Raw genomic sequence first — 26,679 nt, forward strand, 5'->3', positions numbered from 1 at the left:
TTCCAAAACATTGAATGGACCTTTGCATGTGAGGATTAACTTATTATTGTCGGACGGGAGCAGAAGCAAAACTTTGTCACCAACGGCGAGGTAACGTGTCTTCGCTTTTCGGTTGTAATACTTTTTCTGCGCCAACTTGGCCTTCCGGAGCTCTTCGTGCGCCAGTCGGCAAGTGTCTTCCAGGCGCTGGCGAAGCTCGACGACGTATGCATACGACGTTTTGACCTCAGGATTTACATTCTCTCCTGTCCAAAGTTCCTTCAGTATAGCCATCGGTCCTCGGACATGTCTGCCGTACAGGAGATCGAACGGTGCAAAACCCAAGCTAGATTGGGGCACCTCGCGGTATGCAAACAGCAGTGGTGCCAAGTAGCGGTCCCAGTTTTTAGGAGTTTCTTGGCACATCCGCCTTATCATTTGCTTTAGCGTGCCGTTAAATCGTTCAACCAGCCCGTTAGCCATTGGGTGGTACGGTGTCGTGGGCAGCTGTGCAACTGAAAGCAGACGGCTGAGCTCCTTCATAAGTCCAGATGTGAAGGACTTGCCCCGATCGCTGACGATCTCTCGAGGAAATCCCACTCGAGCAAACATTTCTAGGAGAGCTTCAGCGATCCTCTCGGTATCAATGCTTGGTAACGCCACGGCATCGGGGTAGCGGGTCGCGAAGTCCACCATCGTTAGCACATACCGGTTGCCGTTCTCTGTGGTGGGGGAGAGCGGCCCCACTATGTCGATGGCAACCCGCTGGAACGGTGTCTCGATCACAGGCATGTTTCCTAGTGGCACGCGGCCTACTAGATGTTTAGGTACAGTCCGCTGACAAATGTCGCAGGATTTCACAAATCTTGTTATGTCACCCTGCATGCCAGGCCAGTAGAATTCCTCACACACGCGGTCCAGAGTTCGTTTAACTCCCTGGTGTCCAGCCAGGATTCCCTCGTGAGCCATTGTCAAAACAATGTCTCGAAGCTCGATTGGGACAACGAGCTGCTCTATTTCCTGTCTCGAGGGTAAACGGTACCGCCGGTATAGAACGCCATTTACCATTTCAAACTGGATAGCAGCCGAGTTCACCATTATCTTTTTCCCGACCTCACCGAAAAACTTTTGCAGCGTAGGATCATGTTGTTGCATTTGTCTTAATTCAGCAACGCTGATCGTAGAAGGGCTAACAGTAACCGCCGGTAGCCGCGGCGTTTTTCTCAACGCCTCGCGTCTTGCTGCACCCACGCGTGTTTCGGGCTTTGACTCCGCGTTCGTTGGTGGGCACGGCGGTTCGTTCCGGCTACACTGGACTTCTGGAACGACTGTTGGAACGCTTCCTGTTCCGTTCGCTGGGCCAATACTCGTCGGAAGAGATTCCGACTCCTGGGACTCCACCCATCTGTTTTCCGAGTAGCGGGTCGGCATGGATGCATCACGAGCGCCCTCGATGTTCCCTATGATAACGTCATAGAGAGGGTCCTCCATACAGGTGGCTAGTACTCGACCAGAGAAAAATGGAGACACGATCTCCACTTCCGCTTCCGGTAAAACGAGGCGGGTTCGGTCCAACAGATAGACAGTGCTGGTATTCCCCGTGAGCTTGGTATCGCGAACCAAGGACCGCTTCACGATTACGGAATTACAGCCCGTGTCGCGTAACAGTGTCACAGGTTGCCCTTCAAGTAATCCTTCGGCGGTCGGCATTTGCTCCCGGTTAACTCTCGGTTTCCTGTGTTTTGGATTCTGTTTCCCCTGCCTTGACAGTTCCGGCCAGGATGCGTGTCCAGTCAAGGAACAGGAAACTTGGCCCGTGTTTCCTGGTTGGTTGGGGCAAAGGTCAGATCGGTGTCCGTGTTTTCGGCACCGTCCGCAAAAGAGCGCCTTCTGGCTGGGCTGACTGGAACCCCGCGATTTACTCCAGCAGTCTGATGGCCGGTGCCCTAACTTATTGCATAAAAAGCAATGTGGCTTGGTCGTCTTGTGATCCTGATGATCAGGAGCGCGAGGGAGTCCAGGGGGCTTGCTGCCCTCTTTCGTTTCCTCTCGGCCTTTACCCAAGTTGATTAAGCCCTGGGCTTCGACGTATTGGTCAGCTGCTTCGACGAGCTGATCTAGGTTTTTGTAACCCCTCTCTTTGAGAAAAATGGCCAGCTTATTGTGGCACCTGTCGAGAAATTGCTCGGCCACCATTTTATCTCGGAGCGCGGCGTACGTCTGCTCCGTTTTGGCCAGCTCCTGCCAATTGTCAAAGTAGCCGCGTAGGCGGCCCACAAATTGACGGCCTGTCTCCGAGTTCTGCGGCTTGGACTCCCTAAATTTGCTCCTGTAGCCCTCCTCGGTGTACCTGAACCTCTGGAGCAGGGTCTTCTTTAATTTAGGGTAATCCATGGCATCGTCGGACGACATGCGACCAACAGCACTGAGAGCTTCGCCAGTCAAGCACAAGTGTAGGGATAGCGCCCACTTGTCTGAGGGCCACCCTTGACTGGTTGCCACCCTCTCGAAACGTTGGATGTAGGCGTCAAGCTCATCCCGGTCCTCGTTGAAGGCAGGAATGAACTTGTGCGGGCTGTGGACGCCTTGTGCTGCATTAGGCGCGGGGTCACCTCCTACCTCGTTAGAACTCTGCGACCCTTCCTGAAGCCGCAGCTTAAGTTCTACCAGGGCGCGTTCCGCCTCAATGCGAGCTCTGGTCTCGGACTCTCTGTTCTGGGCTAGTATTGCCGCTTCTTTAGCCGCCTCGCGTTCAGTTGCGCGCCGGTCCCTTTCTTTTGTGCGTTCCTCGTCAATAAACTCTTTTAGAGCTGGTCCGGACAGTCCTAGCTCCTTCCCAATGGACATCAGCTTTTCGAGTTCCATTCTCGCTTGCCGCACCCGCTTGCCTGCTTAGTCTCAAGATGGAATTAGAGCACGCGTCCTGTCGCGGACGCCAGAAATTGTGAGGCCGCGTGTTAAGCAGGCGGGTGTGAGGCTCGCGGAGGAGGATCAACGACAAGTGATGCCGTGGGCTCAGCACAAGTAAGAAACATATATTCTGGGAAGGACACACAAACACCCGAAGAAACAACACTAGGGAACTAACGGCAACAACAGAGAACAACACGCGGGCGACGCGGCGGAATGGCTAACACCAGTCCAAACCAAAGTTCGTGCGAAACGGAAAACGAGGGGACACGCTCACGTTCCCGTCTGCTCGACGCTGGGCGGGATTATGTCGATGGCATGTGTGGAACGTCGGGGGACCGTCGCCTGTTGAATCGCAGTGGTCGTCGGTCGGAACGCCGATGCTTGCGCTCGTGCCTGGCCTCTCTAGGCCTCGCCCCGAACCTCGGCCCGGATCACGCTTCGGGACCTCGCCAGCGGGAACAGGCAGCTCTCGTCGCGGCAGAGTAGTCCCGGAACAGCCCCCGAGACGGTTCTCCGAGCCCGGTGCACGAACGCTCCTGGCCTGCCTCGAACCGCCTCCCGAGAAGTACTGGCGCTGTCTCGCCCCTGGTTACCGCCGGCACACTCCCCTCTCGTGCTCTTCCCTCCGCGTGGACCCGCTACTCGTCGTCTTCTTTTCGACGGCCCCCGTCGTTTCCTGGCGCACTCTCGTGGCCCGGGGATGGCAATCATCACACATGTCTTTAAGATGTCAACACGTCCGCGGACTACGTTTCTCAAACACAAGCGCCTCGCAAATATCCTGCGCCCGCAAGCAGATCAAGAACTTTGAAGCTGTTTTCAAGGATTGGACTTTCCAGAATTCTTCCATCCTCTCTCCTGCTTCAGTTCGCCGAAGCGGGCGCCCGGACACAAAAGACATGCTATCCACATGCACACCCGGCGATAACCAGTTCTTTTGGTTCCTCTGGCACCCTCCTACGCTAGCTAAAGTGACCGCGCTGTCACGAATGTCTAGTACGCGGCGTTGCCACTGCCGCCAGTGGCGCTGAGAGCCAACATCGCGACATCGGCGGAGTTCGGTTATCTGCAATATAATATTACTGCTGCTAGAGGGGTTGGTTGTAATTCTATAAAAAATAATTGTAAATATTAATATAGGACTCACAAGCCGCCGTAGGTTTTTTGATATCTCGTGTCAATGTTTTCACGCTCAGTTTTCACAAGAATGCGTAACTGTGGCATAGCCATCACAAACCGACTTGAAACCAAGCCAATGTCGCTTGTTCGAATCGCAATCCCGATGTGCGGGCGCCATCGCGGTGCGGTCTTTCTCACTGTTCTGTGCAAATTTACAGCTTTGCTCGTGTTGTTGGCGATTTATGTGCCGTGTGCGAATCTTTTCAACAAGCATCGAAGGTCAGACATTGCAGTGCAGCTGGCGATACATCGAATTTATTGAAGGAAAAGCCATCGTATGCGCTCTTCTACAAGGTAAATATAACTGGTAGCGAAGCTTCCATAGAAGCCCATACGTTCAGAAAATGGCGGCTCTTAAGCTGCTCATGGGGCTTAGCGCCATCTGTGTGAGGAGGGAACACTTCCGGCGGAACAAAAAATAAACAGGATGTGACGCAAGATTCGGTCAGAAAGTGACGTCATTTTGGTGGCATTAGCGGGAAAATTTCACTTCAAAATAGCCTTAGCAGGACTCTGATCGCTGAGGGCTCATGTCATTGCCATCTGACGCAAGTTGGCGAGCCCTTGGCGTGTGTGCTTCAAGTCAACGCCAGCTTATATTCGTGACTAGAGAAACGCACTTTAGCATACTGTCGTATGATTCGCCTCGGTGTTTATAAAAGCATCTTGCATCTTCTCTGAACCTTTATTCTGTATTCATGCCTTCCACTGCTGTATAAAAGCAATCAGTTGTTTATTTTGATTGCAGCGGGTGGCAAACGTACACCCCCCCCCCACCCCCCCCCCCCCCCCCGACCGGAATTTTTTTTCTGCCTTGGGATACAGAGCCCAAAATGACACTTGACCACTCTACCCGGCCCCCTTTTATGTAAAAAACGTGCCAACTCCTTACCCCGATACCAATTTCTACCAACGCCACTGCTAAGTTTAATTGCCTCACACATACGCAGGTAGGCGTGCGTGCCTTAAGTATAGATCAAGGTTATATAATGCTTGCTCAGTTTGTGTACAGTGGGGTCCACTCTTAAAGGGAAACGGCGAGCGCGTGGCCACAGCGCTCCGCGAAGCGCCGGCGCCGAGAAGTGGCGAGAATCGGAAGCAGCCGGCACATGCGCGCTGGCCTCAGGAGGAGGAGCAACCGCCTGTCGTCTGCTACGGCGCGCTCCTGCAAATAGAGAGGGTGTTGGCTCCTGCCGCAGAGCAGGCGAGAGCCGGGAAATGCCGCTGCCGAAGGCTGCGTTAGACGGGATGCACGCCCATCTTCTCGCTCGAACTAGAGCGCGGTTCGTTCCGCCCCATATTTCCTGATGGGTTGTACTCACTGACTAGACCCCCCTTTTAACACAGGAGCTGTTCTAGAGATGGCCCTGACGAGTCTCTGCTGGTATCGTGTCATGCTCTCTGAAGGCAGTTTTTCCGCCGCCCAAAAGCAGGTACCCAGCATTTAAAAAAATTCACAAAAGGTAAAAAAACGCCCTAGGGCATTCATATTTTCATACAAGAGGGCTCATATCTGCCCTGACAAAATGTCTTCCCAGCAAAGCATTGGTGTTTATAGGTGAAGCCAAGTTTAAGGGGATCGGTGTAAGCTTGGAAGCTGGCTTTTCCGTATTGCCTGTTGCGCAGTGAAGCATGACCATCTACGGAGGGTGTATGATTGCAGAAAACGGCTGTAACTGTTGTTTTAGCGGAACTATGGGAAAATAAAATGTGTGAAAATCAGCCGCCAAGACGACTCTACCTTTACGCACCACAGCTTCGCTGATCACCCTTCTTCACAGTGAAAGGGCACTCAATTTTTTTGCCCGTAACCGATATGTGTGAACCAGTCGAAGTGGCTGTCAGGCAGAACACCTGCATTCCTTGGCCACTTTCTTGCAGCGTATCTGTTGTAGGCTTATCCCCGTGTGTGCTTAGAAGGATAAAAGCCGCCCATCTCCTTACCATTTCACACACCATCTCCCTATGGGCCCCTTCGCGCCACCGGGGCTTCATAGTTTGGTAGAAGTTGGCGTTAATGGAACCCTAGAAATCGTCGTACCGACAATTCATTCATGTTTAGAAAGGAGAATGACTGTAGGTCTGTGTAAACGGGCTCTCCGAAATGAAGGGTTGCACAGTAAAGCCGACTCCAATCCCGCTGAACGCTTCCCTGGCACGGCGGCGGAAAATTGTCGTCAACAAATTACCAAATTGCAAGTTACAAAACGATGGGGTATTCCGATTTAAAATAAGCAAAACGAAACTGTAAAATACGTGAAGCTTGACGGTAACCACGCAATGTACAGCGGCACCATTTACACAGACCTACAGTCATTCTCCTTTCTAAACATGAATGAATTGTCGGTACGACGATTTCTAGGGTTCCATTAACGCCAACTTCTACCAAACTATGAAGCCCCGGTGGCGCGCAGGGGCCCATAGGGAGATGGTGTGTGAAATGGTAAGGAGATGGGCGGCTTTTATCCTTCTAAGCACACACGGGGATAAGCCTACAACAGATCCGCTGCACGAAAGTGGCCAAGGAATGCAGGTGTTCTGCCTGACAGCCACTTCGACTGGTTCACACATATCGGTTACGGGCAAAAAAATTGAGTGCCCTTTCACTGTGAAGAAGGGTGATCAGCGAAGCTGTGGTGCGTAAAGGTAGAGTCGTCTTGGCGGCTGATTTTCACACATTTTATTTTCCCATAGTTCCGCTAAAACAACAGTTACAGCCGTTTTCTGCAATCATACACCCTCCGTAGATGGTCATGCTTCACTGCGCAACAGGCAATACGGAAAAGCCAGCTTCCAAGCTTACACCGATCCCCTTAAACTTGGCTTCACCTATAAACACCAATGCTTTGCTGGGAAGTCATCTTGTCAGGGCAGATATGAGCCCTCTTGTATGAAAATATGAATGCCCTAGGGCGTTTTTTTACCTTTTGTGAATTTTTTTAAATGCTGGGTACCTGCTTTTGGGCGGCGGAAAAACTGCCTTCAGAGAGCATGACACGATACCAGCAGAGACTCGTCAGGGCCATCTCTAGAACAGCTCCTGTGTTAAAAGGGGGGTCTAGTCAGTGAGTACAATCCATCAGGAAATATGGGGCGGAACGAACCGCGCTCTAGTTCGAGCGAGAAGATGGGCGCGCATCCCGTCTAACGCAGCCTTCGACAGCGGCATTTCCCGGCTCTCGCCTGCTCTGCGGCAGGAGCGCGCCGTAGCAGACGACAGGCGGTTGCTCCTCCTCCTGAGGCCAGCGCGCATGTGCCGGCTGCTTCCGATTCTCGCCACTTCTCGGCGCCGCGCTTCGCGGAGCGCTGTGGCCACGCGCTCGCCGTTTCCCTTTAAGAGTGGACCCCACTGTACTTCTGTTCTAAGAGAAGAAATAACGCAAAGTCATGATATAATCAAGGCATTTGAATTTTATTCCAGGATGAACATAAAACAAATTTACCACACTGCACAAAATGAGCACGTTACAATAAGTACAAAATGTTCGTGGCCACTACATGCATTATGATTTTCCTTACGCGCCGAAAAATTGACTTTACCCGTAACGCATAGCATTATGAGCAATGAAAGCGTCAACAGCAGAACTACTTCGAAACAAGAGAAAAGAACTAGGCACTGCATCCTGACGTAGAAAACCGGGCCGCAGGAATGCCGATTCACGAAAGTGCAGCGAGCACACTGCAGCTGTCCCGGCGTCTTATCAAGTAGACAAGGGTTTCTACAGAAGTTCACTCAGCATTCACGCCTGCAATTTCCTGGTTGCATTATTAGGCAAGTGTCGCAACAGATATGTAAAAAGAGGAAAAATGGATAAATGCAAACGAAAGCGACGGCAGTATGTAAAAGCACATAGCAGGAAAGATCTGGCAGCAGCGCAGCACGGAGCAGCACAACACAGTACTGCGATGGAAATAATGCTTGCGCATACAAGTGCGGGAAGCAACGAGCACTACAATCGTTGTAATGCAATAGAGAAGACACTGAGATAGACAATTAAAGCGACTCGTTTAAATTCGAGTGGTACTACGGCGAGAACGCCCACAGTAATTGACACAACTTGCTCTGAGCCAGCCTGAGGTGAAATCAAGAGATAACTGTGACATAACAAAGCTTTAGACCTATTTTTTTCGAAGCACCACCACGTCCCCTTACACAACCCCTGTGCACATATTAACAGTACAATAGTTTCGCGTTACCTGTGGAAATGAGAGGAAAATGGTGCAGTAAAACGCCAGGTGTACGGGAGTTGCTGTTGCAACTTGTACAGCACATCGTTTCTCTAGGTACCGACGAAAGCGCTCCGCTCCAACCGTTGGCAGTATCGTCCCGTAGTTCACCGTGCCTGCCGGGCACGGTATTACACGTGTTCACCGACGATACAACGCACCTCGCAACTCCACGCACAGCAAAAATTAAGTGCACACCAAATTAACAAGGAAAAACGAATGCAAATGCGCACCACCAAAACACGCGAGGGGCGTTTCCTAGCAGACGAACTTTAGGAGCGCCTTTCCGATCACTACAAGGACTGCATCACAAAGCAATGACATGTGCCATTCTTCAGAGGGCGCTACAAAAACGGTTTTTGAGAATGAACGGCATTTTCATAAATTATTTATACACTGTGCCTAAATAAATGTGATTCATAAATAAATATAGTTCGTAAAATATAATTGTTGTTTTATTGTTGAACAAAACTCAGTTTTTTGTTACTAGTGTTTGTTCCCTCCTCACCTAGTCGCGCTTCAATCGCCACTCCCATAAGCCCCCATGCTGATGTCGCTGGCAATAGGTTCTGAACCGATTTTTGCCCGAACCTTCGCTACCATTTATATTTACCTTGTCTTCTACCGCCGGTGAACATCCTTTGTGTGTCGTGTTGTGTTTGTGCGCTGTGATCGTACGGTGAAGAAGCTTGCGAAGTGAGGTGTTACCATCCCTGTTAGCCACGCTTTGGAATCCGTCAACTTCACCACGCTGGGAGCACCGCTGGGAGCGACGTTGTTATAAGGTAAGTTCATTCTTTCCGAGCGCTCCTGTACATTTCATCATGACATGTTGTGCAGACCTACCTGAATGGCTATACTCACGACTTGGTTATTTGTCGCTATATAAGCAGTGTTTTTATGCATGCCGTCTCGAGATCGACCTAGGGTACGATTTCACTTCAGCTTTTCAAAAATACTGTACGTAAGTGTAACAAATTGAAGGGGGTATTTTACCGGCACACATTTTGACATCAATCGGTAGTTTACTGTCTTCCGCGCTGCTGTATTGCTTTCGCGTGTAATATATTTGTATGTATCTTAAGCTAAAGGTCTAACAAAACCTTTGAAGGCAAGTGACGAATGAATAAAATTCTAGACGCAGTGCCGCTACAGAACGGAGCAGCAGCCCTGTATTGCCTGGTACGGAGTGTCATAAAAAAAGAAAGAACACCATGATTAAGGTAAATAAAATGTTTGACGAACGAAGTTAACGAAAATGAAAAAAAATGAAGGAGGTCGAATCGAACAAGTGCCTGTCGGATCAATAACAGACGCACGAATACTGCGCTATGCAAACACACCTGACAGCGCTATAGGCTGAGAGGCAGATCTGCCAGTCACACACAGTATAGTGTGTTCAACCAGTTAGGAGACATGGCCGTAAAATATGCTTACAAGCTAAAGTGCTGGCTGCCGGCAATATATTTGCTTCCTAATTTGAACGATTGTTTGAGAAAGAGCGTTCCCGTAGTGCAGAGCAGTGACTCAGGTGACAAACGTGGCCTAAAACGTACTTCATTCCAGCTAAAGAAATAATGCCCAAGAATATAACAAATTCATTTATTACTTTTGGAAAATAGAGACTGTGTATCCGCAGAAGCTAGGGTTTGAACCCAAAGCATCTTTACACAAGTCTGATGCGTTACCTTGACACCCTAAAGGCAAGCAGACACTTTGGTTTTAAAACCAATGAAGAAAAAAATGTGCTGCGTAAGGAGTAGTTGCAAACAGACTGCACACTGTTATATATTAGTCTTTTACCACAAAGTGCCAATTCTCTCCACGTACGATCTTTCTGGGAATTTCTCATTTGCCAATTTTTGTCTCAGGTGCTAGGCAGCTTGCACTAGAACATGTACAGGCGTCAAACTTTCAAACTGATGAATACCAGTTTTGACTTAAGCACTTGCTCGACTTGCTGGCATAAACTGAAATTTGCCATTGCTTATAATCACAACCTGCTGATTGCCTTTCTCGGAGCAGTTTTGAATAAGTTGGGCTGAATGTGGTGTGAGTAATAGCGAAATCACTGAATAACATTTTGGCCTAACGTGGCATCAGACGTGCCACTGACTGATGCTACACCGGCATTGCACGAGGGCTTAGTCGATCTGTTGTGACAAATGTTCTGCCTCTAGGAATTACCCAAATGATTGGTCGGCACGGTATCACTGTACTGTTTTAGTGCTGCTGCTGTATAGAAAATCTCCCCAAGCAAAGGAAAAAAAAAGCTTTTACATTTTTTCTCATTTACAGCAACTCTGCTGTTTTTTCCTCTCACCAAAAAAAACTGTTTCGTGTTCTCGTTGTGTGTAAACTGGCATCACGACCTTGTTATACTGGGACACTCCTCTGGCATTGCAAAAATGTGGATATACCCATATCTCATATGATCCCTTCAAGCTGCTGCTTAGTGCTACTTGTTTGTTATACGTACTGCAAGGCACACACCATACTTCGGCGTTACAAGAGTGTGAAAGACTGCAAATTTCAGCTTACATATTTTTTTCTGTCACGTTCTTTCTGGCAAGTTCTTTTTTTCTTTCGCGGTTCACGGTTTATGTAATTTTTTTCCACTAGTCGGTAAGCACAAAGTAATATGCGCTCATTCATTCATAACGCCATTTGTAATGATTGCCTGTTGTAGTAACTTTAGTTTACAGTACCATCTGACACTAGTTTTTTTTTAATCAAGGCTACAATTTTGTAAACCAGCTCATGCAAGACATTTTCAGCATTGAAATTTCACAAAAAAAATCCACAGGTTGACAGGTATGCTTTTGGACAGGTTTGGTAGTGGCTCAGCCAGTCTTGATAGGCCTAAGCGGATTTCTTTTGGGCTTTAAAAATTTGGAAGGCACGATAACTAGCCCATGCGGGTGATTTTGTGGCTCCCTGCGGACATAGTCGTTCCTCTAGATTTCAGGTGCTTTAATGCGGACGGCATTCAAGTAAAGGCGTTCCACTCCCTACCCATTGTAGAATTAATTGATGCGGTTAGCTTGCCTTGATGCACTAAAACCTGAAACAAGCTTATACATTTGTTGAACTGCTGTCTCCTTGCCTTGCTTTCCAAAAATACGAACCATCTAACATATAAAATAGCAAGCTACTTAGACCAGCATGCTTAATAAGAAGGGACGCAATCATTTCGTACTATACTGGTGGAAACAAACAAGCCTGTTTCTTGTATTTTGCAGGCTACACAGTCAAGTAGCCAAGTGGACCCTGCAAGGCTCCAGTCCTCCCGTGCTGCTTTCGTGAGCAATAAAGCAAGCGTTGCCATGAAACACCTCACTATTTCACCTGCTCAATACACACCTTGATTTTTTGCATTATTGAAGCAGACTCACTATATATTTAGTACAGTCAACTGAACTTTATGAGGCAATTGTTGAAATAACTTGATAAAAGACTAAAATGAAATCAAACGGGCTGTCTTGAATATGCTCAATAGGTTTTCATTTGACATTTCTCACCAGGAACTCAGCAGGAGAATCAATAGATAGTTAACACAGACTCAACTGGAACTCCACCGACTTTTCTCAATAGACTTTCAATTGATACATCACAACAGGAACTCAACAGGAAAAGTGTATTGAGTCAACAGAAAGTCAATTGGAAATCAACAGACATGTTGACTATAGTCAATAGACTTTCAATTGAAACACAGCGTTGAGTTTCAATTGAAACACGGCGGCCAATTTTCAACGAGAACTCAATACAAAATTTCTATTCAAAGGCAATTGACTGTCAACACATTGCACTGAGTAAAGTCAATTGACTTTCAATTCAATCTCAATAACCGTTTTTGTAAGGGCATACGCATGTTTATTCGCGGATTGCTGCGTCATTTTTCGTCCAGTTAACTACTCTCATGATCCTCGCATATCCTAAAATTACGTGAAACGGCTGAAACGTCGTGCAGAATTTCGCTAGAGATCATGAACATTAGCAAGAACTATGTCGCTTTTCCCACAAAAAAAAAGTTCTGTTGCTCTTCAGCATAAATTTTATAGCTGCCAAATATAAGCCGCGCAAACTAGTTAATATTAAAACTAGTTTTGCGGGGTCGCTTCGATAACCTCTAATATTACCTGGTAATCCAACATAGCTGTCCAGTGTCAAAGGCAATGACGGGATGCACGAAATCCCCTGAAACAGAATAAACACCGGAAATTTACAGTGCGCGCCAAGAGCGGACCGTTCCAGAAACGACGCGACGGAGCCCCACGGCGGCATGACGAACTGTGGTAGCGAACTGGGCAGCAAATCCGAGACGGACGCGAAAAAGTCAAGCGGCATTGGGACTAAACATTGAAGCGAAAAGTGAGGAAGCCAATCAGAGTGCGAAGCGATGGAGCACAAGGGGTATACAAGCCAGGAGCACAAGGAGAGGAGCAAGGAACCAGGAGGCGGAACAAGCACGTTAGCTTCGAGGAACGAGCCAAGGGGACACGGCCAGGTCACCGACTATGCCTGCCAAAGTCGAGGAGGAGCGAGCCGACCTCGCATCGGCTGTCGCGTCGTAGTCGCACCACCAACCTGCGTATTGTTGGCCCCAGTGGCAACGGTCGGGCACCCGTTTCCCAGCGCTAACGCCCCGTCAACTATCGCTTGGACGGCCCTGAAAGGCTACGTCCGGCAACCTCGTGGGTACCTCCGGCGGCAGCGGCTACAAGGCGGGTAGCCACCGAGGAACTGCTTTGGTGCGTGCGGAGCCAACGCCGTTCACGCAACGAGCGCGTGCAGCGACGCCGGCGTAACGACAAGACGACGATGTCTATCAGTGCGTCGCAGCCAAACAACGTGCGTCGCAGCCAAACAGCGCCGAGGAGACGTCAGGGTCGACGACCGGGGTAGACCAGTCCATTAAGGACACATGTCGTAGGACACAAATAGGGACTAGTTGGGGTAGAGACAGTACTTAGGACGTTATGATCAGGTCGTAATGACCGGATTTCAAGTAATTTCGCGATAACAAATGTAGTGACTTTTCGGTTTTGGTTTGCATTGCACTTTCGGATAATGAATTAGTGGTTAATTGTTGAATGGTTTTGTGCTGTTTCTTGCGTAAGTGTTTTTCTTTAGGCTTCTACGGGCGTGTGTATTAAATGTCTGTGTTAACTACCCAACGCCTCTCCCACGTCCATTTCTGCTCGAGAACGATCACGTCACAAAATGTTTTAATGCCACGAATACAATCCCTAATAAGTGCACATGAAAAGTACGACTTCTATTAACTCTAGTTTGTTGGAACGTGAATAATGCCCTTGCGCTCGCCTTCGTCTAAAATCAATCAAACCAATCCAAAACGTTAAACTCGTTCGGAACCCGAAACCAGGTTTATAACTACTGTCAGACTGTTATCATTCAAGCGTCGAAAATTTTAACAAGTAAGCCAATGTACTCAGCATACAGTTGTGATGGAGGGTCGCCTCGCTAGTCATCTTTGACAAGTTCTTACATTCACTCCCAGAAGCAATCTAGTATCAACCTCGCCGTTCACATCAGTTCCCGCCGTGGCCAGCAAATCCTGCTCACTCTGTGCATTGCCGCACAACTGCCCACATTCACTCCTTTGCTCAAGCAGCAAAGTTCAGTATTGATCATATCCCCGGCATTCCAATTCGCCCTAACCTTTTGTGTTCAACATGCTCGTTTAGGAAACTCGGTACCAATGTGAACTTCACTCAGATTGCACACTTAACAATACGTGTTTTTGAAGCATACGAGATGTTTAAAAAGGTTAACGCCAAAAACAAAAAGTATTTGATATTTTTTCCGTGGTTTGTAACTTGATGGTGGTTCATGGGTTTTCGCTCGTGGTTCTACCCCGCCATGCGCGGTGCCTGTAGCCACGAAGCATGTAAACAAGCGATCACAAAAGCAAGCTAAGGACCAGTGGGCGAGAAAGCCAGCAGGTCTGTCTCTAAGCGGACCTGGAAATCATCCCGCCAAGAGGCTAATCGTTGTGTGACAACGAGGGGTATAAATTAAGCACCCTGACTACCGATCGACAGGACGATTGAGTGAAAGCACGCAGAGAGAAACCGAACCTGTCAGCAAAAACTGAGTTCCCAACACTCAAAACATTGAGATTGTTCTCCGATGACAGCACTCGGAATCCTAAAAAACCTATCAGCTGAAGAGGTTGGCGCTATTCATTCAACAGATAAAAAATAACGTGTTTATCGCTTTCTCCGTTCTTGTGCTTTTCTGGCTCTAAGTTTTAAACATATCAACTAAAATATTCAGAAGCGTGTTTTAAGTAATCAAAACATTAACCGTATTACTCAATATCATGGAACACTGTGTATCAACGTGTTTAGCATCTGACAGCTATCTTCTGCTTCCAGGAGGTTACCCGCCGTGGGTGGCGAACCATGGCCCGTGTACAGCGAGGGAAAGGCGGTGCACGTCCGGATCACGAATGGAGATTTGCAGGTAAACTGCTTCTCGGCAATAAAGCGTAGGTAAGACGAACAGGAAAAGGAGAGAAGCTGGTGAACGCCTGGAAGGGCAGTTTGGACTTTGGACCTACAAGACTACGTTTTCATTAGGTATAAAAACGTATCTCGGATGCGCGCTTTTTTCGGTGAAGCCAGTGTTAAAATTCGGTTGTAATGCGCGCCAGGAATAGGAAAAGCGTTCCGATCAACGAATTTTCTAGGATGTATCGTAACAAATCATTCTCACCGACGTTTTCCCGCCGCGGTGGCGGAGTAGCAAGACTTCATGCTGCGAAGCGGGAGGAAAAGTGTTTGATCAAGGCAGCGAGCAGAGTCTGTTTTACTAATGAAGGTCAAAAACAAAAAGACCCATGTGCCAAAATTTTGGTGCCCAGTAAAATCCCAGGAGATGAAAAAAAAATTTCTCGGGCCCTTAGGCCTATTTACGTGCCTTGAAAGCGAACGGCGTGCGAAAAATTGTAACGCGCACCTTTTGCATTCACATCCACCCGCGGACAAATCAGCTACGCTATTTTGCCGAGCTTAATTTACCTTACCCTTTTCATTATGTTTTAGTATATCTTAATGAACCTTAATCTAACCTAATCCACCTTGCTCCCGCTTCACTAATCACTGCATATAACTGACTATCCCATCATTAGTTTACCAATTGTTACTTAATGTTAATCCTCCTGGAACACACCTTTCTAATCATTGCTATTGTCACGATAAGAAGACTCAGTGGACCAGTCTGCCCAGTCATTCTAATAAGAGCACATAATGTAAATACATCCCTCCAACCCACCTCATCGTTCGTCTCATCTTAGTCCTGTCGCCACGTGACATGTTTGGTATAGGTGCAGCGTTTCTCCCCATCCCGGCCCCGATCGAATTGTCCCGTCTCGGCTTTTTCATCGCGTTGTAAGCCATGGACACAACCGTTCCCCATCCCTGTGCCCCCCACCTGTGACCAGCCGAAACGAGACCTTCGTGAGCCGAAGTGACGATGACACCGCTACCCACGCCCCGATCACCCGTGCGTCTCGAAGTTCCATCGGCGTTTCTGAGCTGCAGGACGGGCACCGTGGTTCTGGGGCCGTGGTTCCGTGGCAGCAAGGCCGTCTTCATTGTTTATTGTCCTCTGATCTTTCCTCTTCTCCACCCTCACCCATCCACTTCGCACTCGACGGGGAGGGAACGAAGGGGACGAAGCTGTGGGTAGAGCCTGGCCGGGCCCAGTTAGTCTGATGGCCTGCCTTGTCCGCATTATTACGGAAGAACGACACAATCGAGACCTGGGCCATGGCTGCCCTTAGCGGGGATGATCACTTTACTCACACGGTTTACACGATGATGGTGATTATGATGATGACTGGCGCATAGCCAGTGGGAGATTCAACGTCCTTCCGCGCCCGCAACATTCGTACTGGCCTTAAATATAAACGCTTTACTACACACCGAATTTTCTATCTGTTCAACAGCTTCACCAGCGGGTGCTGCGTCTCGAACACCTTCCTGCGATGTAGTTTCCCGCAGCGCTGCTTACGGCTTTCGCCTATGTACGATTCTCGCGCAGTGAGTTCCGAAGTCCATCCAACTTCTTCAGCGACAGGTGGGCTGGTCTTAGCAGTATGCACGGAGGCGCCGCTTTGCCATGTCTGGGGCACCTCTAAGCTGCGGCACAAGTTAAACGTGCGTATCCAATACACGCCGTCTACAAGTACACTGTAAAAACAATCCGTAATTTTACGGACAAATTACGGACCAGATGGACGTAATAAACCAGAGCCGTGTTCCGTTTGATGCAGAACAAAGAAAACACCCGTAATTTAGCGGAAGTGTGCTCCGTCCCTCAGTATACGGATGCTCTCTTCGTTACACGTCAAACGGGATCTTTTTCTGCTTTGCAAAATACGGGCGTTTCGTCTGTATGATGCAGAACGGAAACATATCAGTTTATTAATAGGAGGAGGAATAAACTTTTATTGAGGCCCAATCCGAATCCGTGTGTGGAGGCAGACCAGTGGGGAGACTCCTTAGTCGAGAAGTCCCTGGCTCTGTCTGGCAGTCCGGGCCCGTCTCACCAGGTTAAGCTGGGAGCCGGGTTCAGAGCTGGACAGCTGCGCCGCCCACTGTGAAGGGGAAGGTTGGGGATTGGCAGGGAGGTCAGGCGTGTGGGAGCATTCCCATACGATGTGATAAAGTGTACCCCTTTCGAGGCAAAACTTCCACTGTGGTGAGTGAGAGCTGGGGAAAATCAAATGCCAAAGTGTATTGTGACGGAGAGCTTTTGTTAGAGACGGCTTTTGTTAGAGACGGGTGAGGAGGAGAAGGTGCGATGAGAGAGCTTGTAGTGTGTGAGAATGTCATTGTAGGTGTGTAGGGGGTGGCCATCTACGGTGGTAGGAGGGGGGTCGGGGGCAATGGCCTTTTGTGCCACTTCTCGGGCCGCGTCGTCCACCGCTTCATTGCCGGCCAACCCACAATGGCTAGGTGTCCATAAATTGTGGCACTCCTCGGGGAGGTAAGTGGAGTGTTCAATAATGCGTAGGGCAGTGCGAGGGATTAGACCTTTTTAAAGATGTCGGCAGGCTTCCTGCGAGTCCGTGATTACTGTCACGTAGTGGCGACGAGTGGAGGTAAGGGACAGCGCAATGGCTATCTCTTCCGCTTCAGTTTGTGTTGAGGCTCGCGTGGAGGCAGTGGCGACGGTACGTTTTTGACCATCTACAGTCGCGACAGCGTAAATCGATCGGTTGGGGTATGGGAATGCATCGACATAAAGCGTGTCCGGCAGATGCTGGTAGTGGGTGCAAATGTAGTCGGTTCGCGCGGTGCGCGAACCGGTCGTCCAACTACCGTGGCGCGCGGTAGTTGGACGACCGTCGTGGATGCCTGGATGCATGTTCCGGGGTAGCGGGGTGACTTTAATGCGAGCGCGTAGTAGGGAGAGGGAAGTCATGCCAGGCGGTGAGGCTGAGTCACGGTCGAATAGCCCAAGCGAGCTAACGTACTACAGCCAGTGGGTGTAAGCTTAAGGCGTTGGTATTGCGAAGTTCGTCGAGCTTCGCACAGCTCTGTCCATACTTAAGTATTATGTATTCCCAAGCGTACAAACAAGTCAGTAGAGGTGTTAGTGGGGAGGCCAAAGCAGTTTTGTATGCTTGCGTAATTAAAATGTCAAGTTTCTTGTGCTCTGCTGGTTTGAGGGACAGATAAGGAGCTCCATATGTAAGGCGACAGATGAGGAAAGCTTGAACAAGACGGGCAGTTTCAGCTTCTTTGAGACCAGTACGTTGGTGGGTGATGCGCTTAACTAGTTGCGCCAATTGAGTAACTGTGCATTGAAGTGCGAGGATGGTGTGCGAGCCGGAGCCATCTTATGGGATTGTGAGTCCGAGTACCCTGAGATGGGTTACTACAGGAACGGGGCCAGTTTGTAGAGTAAGAGCCCGGTCCGGCGTCGGCGCCGTGTGTCGTCCCCGAGTTCTCTGCTGAAGGGTTAGCAGTTTAGATTTTTCCGGGGAGCAGGTCAGACCACATTTAGAGAGATATATGGTAGTGATGTAGATGGCTATGAAGCGATTCTTGTTGTTCGCCCGTGGAACGTGAGTTGGTCCATATCGTAAGGTCGTCGGCATATAGGGCATGGTGGAGGGATGGGACGGTGTCCAGTAGCGGAGGCAGAACTTTGAGAGCTATGTTAAGTAGCAAAGGAGAAATGACGGAGCCTTGTCGTGTTCCTCGGGGAAGCGCTGTGAAGGAGGGTGTGCGTAAGTGGGCGATCCCCGGTGTTCGTAAGTGGGCGATTCCCACTGTACCGGTGCGGTTGGTAAGGAAGGCTCTCACATAGTTGTATAGTCGTGTCCCAACATGGAGAGTGGCCAGGCTGTTTAGTAAGGCGACGTGGGAAACGTTATCGAACCTGCTCTTGATGTCGAGAGCGAGGATACAGTGTTTTTAATGCTTCGGGAGGTTATTGAGAAGGTCTTACTTGAGCTGCAGGAGGACGTCTTGGGTAGACAGTTGAGGTCGAAAGTCGTACATCGTCGTGGGGAAGAGGTTGTTATTTTCTGTGTACGCCGTAATGCGATTGTAAACCATGTGTTCAAGCAGTTTCCCGAGGCATGAAGTTAGGGCGGTAAGACGCAGGTTGGGTATCTCGATTGGTTTTCCAGGTTTGGAGACCAGTGAGATGTCAGCGTGTTTCCAGGCAGGCGGAAGCGTCCCTTGTGTACTGCAGGAAATATATTGTCGTGTCGATCGTCAGGAATCGATCGAGAAGCGAAAACTGCTCCCCGACAACATTCGTGGCGTAATGAATGCGGCTCTGTTTCGTTAGTGTCTAAGTGTAGTAAACTTAGTGAGGACCATGAGGCCCATACCGCTCAACACGAGCGCTGCATCTTGTCTTTACGAAGCTCCGGCGACGTCGCATGCCCCCCACCTGCAAAATGCACATGCGTGTGTGACCGGCACACTTGTAGAACATATAAGGTCATTTGCGTGCAGAAGCAGAGTTGCGGAAGGTAATTTAGTTCTTAAGGAATCAATATCGGCCGAAGTATTTAGCCTAAAGCTTAAAACCAAAGCACAGCCAGCCCTATTCATGCAGTGCGAAATCGCAGTCGCAGCCACTCGCACACAGTTTTGCGAGCGCTTTCTCGAAACAGCGAAGTTGATTGCAATCAACTATTGTGGGGGGCTTCGCGGAACCTTACTGCGCAAGTGCTATTTAAGAAATCGCACTTTAACAGCCAGGAAATCTGTAGGCCAGCTAGTAAACACCGATGCATGGCACACGCCGGCTGTGCATTCATGTAGTATACAGGTTGTTCGGCAGAAGTGCAGCGTTCGTGCGGTGATGCAGTGGTCTCGACCGTCGTGCCCGTTCGATCAACGTCACGGGTTCGATTCCTCGTCGAAGTATTTTTTTTTTCTTTTCTGAAGGTTCTATCAATGACGGAAAGACGTGCTTTTTCAAACGGAGTGTTTGTTTTGTTACGGCCTTTCCGTACTAGTGAATGTCCGCCTTAAAATTCTTTCCGTTTTCTAAATTACGGAAATGTGTCCGGCAACATTTTACCAGCAGCTTTCTCCATAAAATTGGCCATTTTTTACAGTGTAGGGAGCACTTTGATCTTTGGCGCTTCACGACACTGCAAGGTTTGCGCTGCAGCGCCACGCCTCTGCTGCCTGCTACGGCGAACGGAGCCAAACGGGGAGAAGCATGTGACAGTCTGTTCGATTTCAGCTTGTCTCGCAGATTTTTCTGACCCTCACTGTGCATGGCTATGCTTTCTTCTCCGGCGGATGAGCAGCTGGGAAAGACGAATGCTTCTTGTACGCAAGAACGCGACGCAATGACTCTCTGTTGCTCCACAGGTAGCTGAATTTCGTCAGTTCGAAACGGCTCGTCTTATTCCCCTCTCCCATCCGCGAAGAAACCCTTGTGGGGTTGAACAATTGTTCCGTAATCATAGTATATTGGTTTTCCTTGCATAAGGTCATTCCTTCGAAATCTGCCCTGAATTTCTGTCACCTCTTTTGCTTCCAGCGGTGAATCCCCCGTCTCGCAGCTTTGAGGACAGCCGAGTTTCGACAACCAAACTGCTCTCCAAGCTCGATGACACGTTTCGAGTCCCGTGTGTTCATAGAAATTGTAGTGACAGCCTTGTCAGGCAATTCTAAAATTTTCGCTGTCGCTCCAGCTCTGGTACATCGTGTCGAGCGGTGTTCCCAAATAAGCTTCCTTGCGTTTGCTTTTGTGCAATTTCTGTTTCCAATTAGTTAAATTTCGTGGTTATCAACTGAAAATATGGCTATGTAGCTTCTCGAACAGGTCTCATAGCCTCCTCGCATGAGAATGGAGTAATTAGCAAAGGTTTCTCAGCTTTTACAACTTAGGTGAGTTGGAACGAGTCAGCTTCCCGCATGACTGCAAGTTCCTGCATTACTTAGACGGTTTCAGCTGATCGGGCTCCACGAGATTCCGGTAAGGACTCGCCCTTCATAAGCTCTGGAACAAACTCAAACTATGGCGGCTCTATCATTTCTTTCCCGTACTTAACCTCATGTTTTTTGTCTTCCATTTGTACGGAAGCAGCCGAGACGTCCTTATCTGTGGCTGGCGTAGGCTCGCGTTCTTCACAAATACCACTCGTTTGGACGCTGGATGCTATCTCGCTTCTAGGTCCTACCTCCATGTCCTTGGGTTTAGCCCAATCTTCAGCCTTGGATGTTGAAGCCTGGGCTGCAACGACGGCTTGTTTTTTTCACGCAAAAACCGGAACGGTTTATGGACAAATCGTTCTTGATCGTCATATCTTTTTCTTATTGAGGTGGGCAGCCCTTCTCTGCGTCGCCCGTTGCATTGTATGGGACGGGTTCTTGCACCACCGTCGTAGAGCAGTAGTTCTGGAGAAGATCACCTGGCCTCATGTCAGTCTGAGTCGAGGTACCGGTCGTCACTGTGGGCGCAAAGCGGTCGCATCTGCCTTTATTTCGTTCGCTCCTCATCATGGACGCGAACGTCGAGACGTCTGTCTACTACGCTGGCAAGTAGAACTGTTTGTTCCGCTGGCAAACGGTTGGCAGTGCACACGTTGGCAATATCGGGAAGGTTCGGGTGATTGCCGGCCATTGTCTTCACATGGTACACAATCCGCGTGGACCCACGTGGCTCACCGTCAAAAGCAGAAACTTGTAGCCTCGGCAAGACAACGGCCGAGGTCGATGTGCGTGAGCCGCGTTGAAGACGGTCATCTGGATGGGCGAAATAGCTGTCGGTCTTATGTCTGAGGCCAGCAGCCTTCGTAGACTTCAAGGCGGAGCTCAGCTTGTTGAGGGCACGACATATATGTCCTCGGTACGCTAATCCGGCGAAGTAGGCACGTTCTACATCTTCAGGGTCAAGAAGATTGATTATTCCCTGCTCCACCTCATAACGTGTGCTTTTCTTACTTTGGAGAAGGTCAATGGCCTCTTGAAGGCCGTGATGAGTCGCTGAGACAGCTTCAAAAAGATCGTTTGCTGCCTTGACCAGTCTCGTACTTGCGTCGCGAAGGATACGTTATTTCGGCGCACCTTATCCATCGCACGCATACGGTCGATCGTCAGTACGAAATCAGGGCCGGCCGTATTGACCTCCGGTTGAGGGCGGAGCTAATCAGCGGAACAACAGCCGAAATCACGGGGTTCGAGGAACCTCAAGCCGGAGGGGACGTAGGTGGTCTCCTTCGTCGTCGCATGCGGTAATCCTTCCGGGTTTAACGGCACCAGTAAATATTACGGAAGAACGACGCAATGGAAACCTGGGCCATGGCTGCCCTTAGCGGGGATGATCACTTTAAGACACGGTCTACACGATGATGGTGATTATGATGGTGACTGGCGCATAGCCAGTGGGATATTCAACACATATTGTAAATAGATCCCTTCACCACACCTCATAGTTCTTCCTTTTGTGTCCTACCTCCACGTGGCACTACTAATTACTAATAAAATAACTTTGGCAATCTTCAACCACCTCTTTTACGCAGCTCGCACATTTTGGTCCACTTCTGGCCTTCGTTGGATTTTGTACCGTTCGCATAAACACCGAAGTATTTAAGGCCACCTCTCAATGGGACACTAGACCTGATTATCAGTATCACCTCAGCACCGGGCATCTCATAGGCAAGGCGTAGCTTTGGTGCATAGAAAGCAACTTCGACTTTACATCGGTATCAAATCGGAGTGAGCATACTTCTGTTCGATTAGTGGTCTTAAAATAAAGCTCCAGGTTTGAAAACTCTTCACGAACAGGTTAATTTCAGCGACTCCCAGAAGGACAATTCCAGCAAGACCCTTTTGTGGATCCAAGAGCATCCTTGTGACACCAATAAGGCGTCCTATCGGCACTCAATCGGCCCAACACCGAAGCGTTGGCTGATTGATAAATTTGATGGCATTTATCGGCTTCCCAACACAATCGGTGAATGGCAAGAGACGCTTTTTTTTACATTTATTGGCGCGACAACAGGATCAAACAGCAGCAACGTAGGCCTTGTAGGTGACTTGTAGGGCCATTAAGGTTCTGTTGGTTTGCAAACAATGGGACCTGAAGTACCGACAAAGTTATCGTGATTGTTAGAATACTGTTAAAATCCAAGCATATATATGCTGTAATAGCTGCGGTTTTGCGCATTTGTGAATTAAAACACAATTAATCAGGACGACCAACGTCTGTGAATCACCTTATTCGCCTAGACACAGCCGACGCTTGCCGAAGTGTGTAAGGTTCACTTTATCAAAAACTGCCTGAAAGAAGCCGCGGGCTTCATTGGCTGCTGTAAGAGTTATATAGTAGCATTAGTGCCTATTTTCTCCGAGAATTGCTTGAGAATGCTTGCACTCTCAGCGGCTCTGTGTGTTTACCGTAATGAACCAATCCTATTGGGGAAGAAGAAGAGGATGATCAAGCCTGTAGCGGCCGCCGTGGTTATCCTGTTCAGCGAACGCACATTATCCCTGTTCCTGACCTCGGAACCTGCTCCTTTCTCTCTCGGAGGTCTGTGAACACCTTCTGCATTCCTGGATACTCAAATACAGCATCAACATCAGGTATCTTCCCATGTTGAGCCAGTACTGGCTCCAGCCGGCTAAGCCTAACTGTGTCTAAAAGAGGCCTGGGATCCGCGTCGTGGCGGCCGCGGCCTCGCTTGGCCGGACCACGAATCCTACCGCCGCATACGTTCCCTGGACCCCGGACATTACTGCGCCCTGCCTACTTTTGCCCCGAACTGCGATCCTGAAGCTCACCGACCACACCAACTTGGCTGAGGTGGACCCCAGCACTATCGGACAAGCCGTCAAACAAGCAGCCCACTTGACGAAGCAAGAATTCCGAGACGTCTTCATCAAGCTGCGACGCCGTCAAAATTTGGTAGCGCTGGATGTATATCGAGATTCCACAGCCGCAAAAGTTCTTGCACTTCAGCAGATTGCTATCCTAGGAAAATCCCACCCCACCATAACGTACGAGGCCAACAACGCTCAGGGCGTTACACATGGCATCTCCCTTGACCTGTAAGAAGAGTTCCTGCAGTCCGAGCTTCTTGTCCCGTCTCGAAAAATTTTACGCTTCCGCCGGCTTGGTCATACGGCCTCCCTTCTCATCACGATCGAAGGGCCTACCCTACCTCGCCCCGCTGTCCTCTGTTCAACAGTGTAAAGACTCTACCCGCCCCGCCCCAACAGTCAGCAATGCCTTCACTGCTTCAGCTTGGAGCACCGGGCCCTCGATTGCCCTAACCGAAATGTGTTCCTGTGCTGCGTGACCTGCGGGACCAAGTTTCCTCCAGACCAGTCACCTTCCGACACTCGTCACAACTGTGAGCCTCGGTGCGTCAACTGCAATGGCGAACATCCAGCGACGGAACCCAATTGCCCTGCACACGACGAGGCAACGAAGGTACTGTGGAAACGCACGAGGACCATGCGACGGTGGCCCATGAAAACCCAAAAGAAACCTCCATTGACTGCTCCTGCCAATGATATGCTTTCTTTGTCCACGTCTAATAGGTTTGAATTTCTAGCTTCCTCACACACCCGGAACAAAGGACGGGAGAAGTCACTCTATGACTTGAAGAACCGGAAGCGGAGCCGGGACAAACGTTGGGAGAAGTCCCCCCATGGCTTCAAGAACCGGAACCGGAGCCGCTCCCGAAGGTGCGGGCAACGGGTGGTCCTGAAAGTCAACCACTCCTCGCTTCCCCGAAACATTGGATTTCCTCCACGCCTTGATTCCAGAAAGCACGAGGTTATCGCCAACGTACCGTGTGTCAACAGCCCGGCTCCTCCTCCAACTCGACAGGTGAGCGGCCCAGCTACTCCCTCATCACCCACATCTACACCTTCCTTCAATCCTCCTGCCGCCAACACTTCACCCCCCAAATTGTGCACACAACAGCTTCCTTGCCTTCCCCTACCCCACAAGTCAACCCGTTGTCTGCCCCCACCACGTCCTCCCAATTGGTGCAGCCCATGTGTACGCACATCGATATTCAAAACATTGTTCCTGCCACCTTAGATCAAATCCTCCTCTTCTTGCTTGAACAAGAAGTCTTTTCCATCGTATCTCAAGCTCTATGTCTGGTTCTCACTTCTCTTCAAGAGCTTACCGCCCGCCTTTCTTCGCTTGAAGACGACCGCCTTCCGCATAAACGCACACCCACCTCTGCCGAAGATTGCGATTCGATGCAAAAAGAATAATACGGCATTGGCTCCAAACCCTCCTCATCTCCGTAAATCTCTCATAATCTGGCAATGGAATTGTCGCGGGCTCCGAAGAAAGAAAAAACTTCTCCTACAGCACATAGAATTCACTGGAAAGCACCCAGATATCTTAGTTGTTCAAGAAGCTGGAGGGACATTCCCACTTCCCCTCTATGGAGTGTTTTCACAACCTAGTATCATCCATCGTCGCCGCGGCATCGTAGACACCAGCGCCACACCTACCATGACACTTACCCACGTGCGTAAAGACCTCTCTACCACCCAAAATGACACCACGCATATTAATACACCCTCGCACAAACATGTCTGCACCACTCCTCTGGTAGGCGACCATCCACTCATGGTCATCAATGTGTACTGGAGCCCAAACCAACCTTCAGCACCTTTGCCTCCGCTACACACCCTCATTCCTACTGCTAGGTCTCCTGATACTGTCCTCCTCCTTGGTGACTTCAACTGTCCTCATACTACTTGGGGGTACGATTGTGTTGTACCACTTGGCCACAAATTGGCACATTTTGTTAACTGTCATCAATTCACACTCCTCACCGAACCATCTGCCCCTACATGACTGGGGACAGGTCGGACACCACCCCAGATCTCGCATGGATCCGAGGACCTCTCAGAGCAGCATGGGAGAATACTGAAGAAACTATAGGAAGCGATTATTACATTCTCAAAATGCATGTTCATTTTAGTTCCCGCATTCGTCAAGCTAGCACCAACTTCTGTCGTGCAAAACTCGTCAACTGGTCAGACGCTAGAGCAGCTTTGGACGCCACTGACACGCGTAATTTGCTGATATGCATGTGGAGTACTGTGATACATTCAACGATTCGCCGACACCGTAAAGAGATCACGCGCACCGAAGACCTTCCACATGTTGACAGCCACATCCTGTCATTATGGGACAAGCGTCGCACATTATTCAAACGCTGGCGCCTAAACAAACCGAATGTGACTCTCCACTCAAGAATCGTAGCCTTAGAGCAGGAATGCAGGGAATACGCCGACACACTGGCCACACAGCACTGGCTTGACTTTTGCAATGCCATGAATGGCCATCTTCACATCTCCCGTGTCTGGAACGTATTCAGATCCCTCCTTGGAGGGAGAAAACCTCGACACACCCTTCAAAAACTACTATTGGCACAGCACCTCGATCAACCCGGCCTCATAGAAGAAATTCAAAACACTTTCTACCCACCATGCACCCATCCAATACTCACTGTCGAGTGTATTCCTGATCAACGAGAAGATGGCGTAACGTATAAAATGCTCCATAACCTTCCTGACTCTAAATTATAAGAGCTTCTTACGCATATCAATCGGGTGTGGCTTTGTGGAAGTATGCCGCCAGAATGGGAAGAGGCCCACGTTACCCTTATCCCCAAACCTGGCAAACCAGCAACTTCAACGACGAACCTCCGCCCTATATCAATGACCTCCTGTATCAGGAAATTAATGGAGAAAAATGGCCCTCACTCGCCTCTAACGGCATCTAGAGGCCTGAAACCACTTCCCCCATACCCTGGTTGGGTACCGAAAGCATGTCAGAACCGAAGACATAGGCGCTCCGGATTACGGAAGGCGGGGTTGAAATCCCAAG

At 49.4% G+C, this 26,679-nt stretch overlaps 1 protein-coding gene across 1 annotated transcript in view; it reads left to right on the forward strand.

Moving 5' to 3' along the window:
* The window catches only part of LOC144153541 (acetylcholinesterase-like), a 113,950-nt gene that overhangs the window by 82,557 nt on the left and 4,714 nt on the right, over positions 1-26,679 (forward strand). The window contains exon 12 of the mRNA XM_077685169.1: positions 14,700-14,787. Within this exon, the coding sequence (XP_077541295.1) occupies positions 14,700-14,787 (88 nt within the window). The remainder of the gene's footprint in view (positions 1-14,699; positions 14,788-26,679) is intronic.

Source organism: Haemaphysalis longicornis, unplaced genomic scaffold (genome assembly GCF_048455015.1).
Source record: "Haemaphysalis longicornis isolate Haplotype H1 unplaced genomic scaffold, Haemaphysalis longicornis Haplotype H1 scaffold_9, whole genome shotgun sequence".
Classification (NCBI taxonomy): Eukaryota; Metazoa; Arthropoda; class Arachnida; order Ixodida; family Ixodidae; genus Haemaphysalis; species Haemaphysalis longicornis.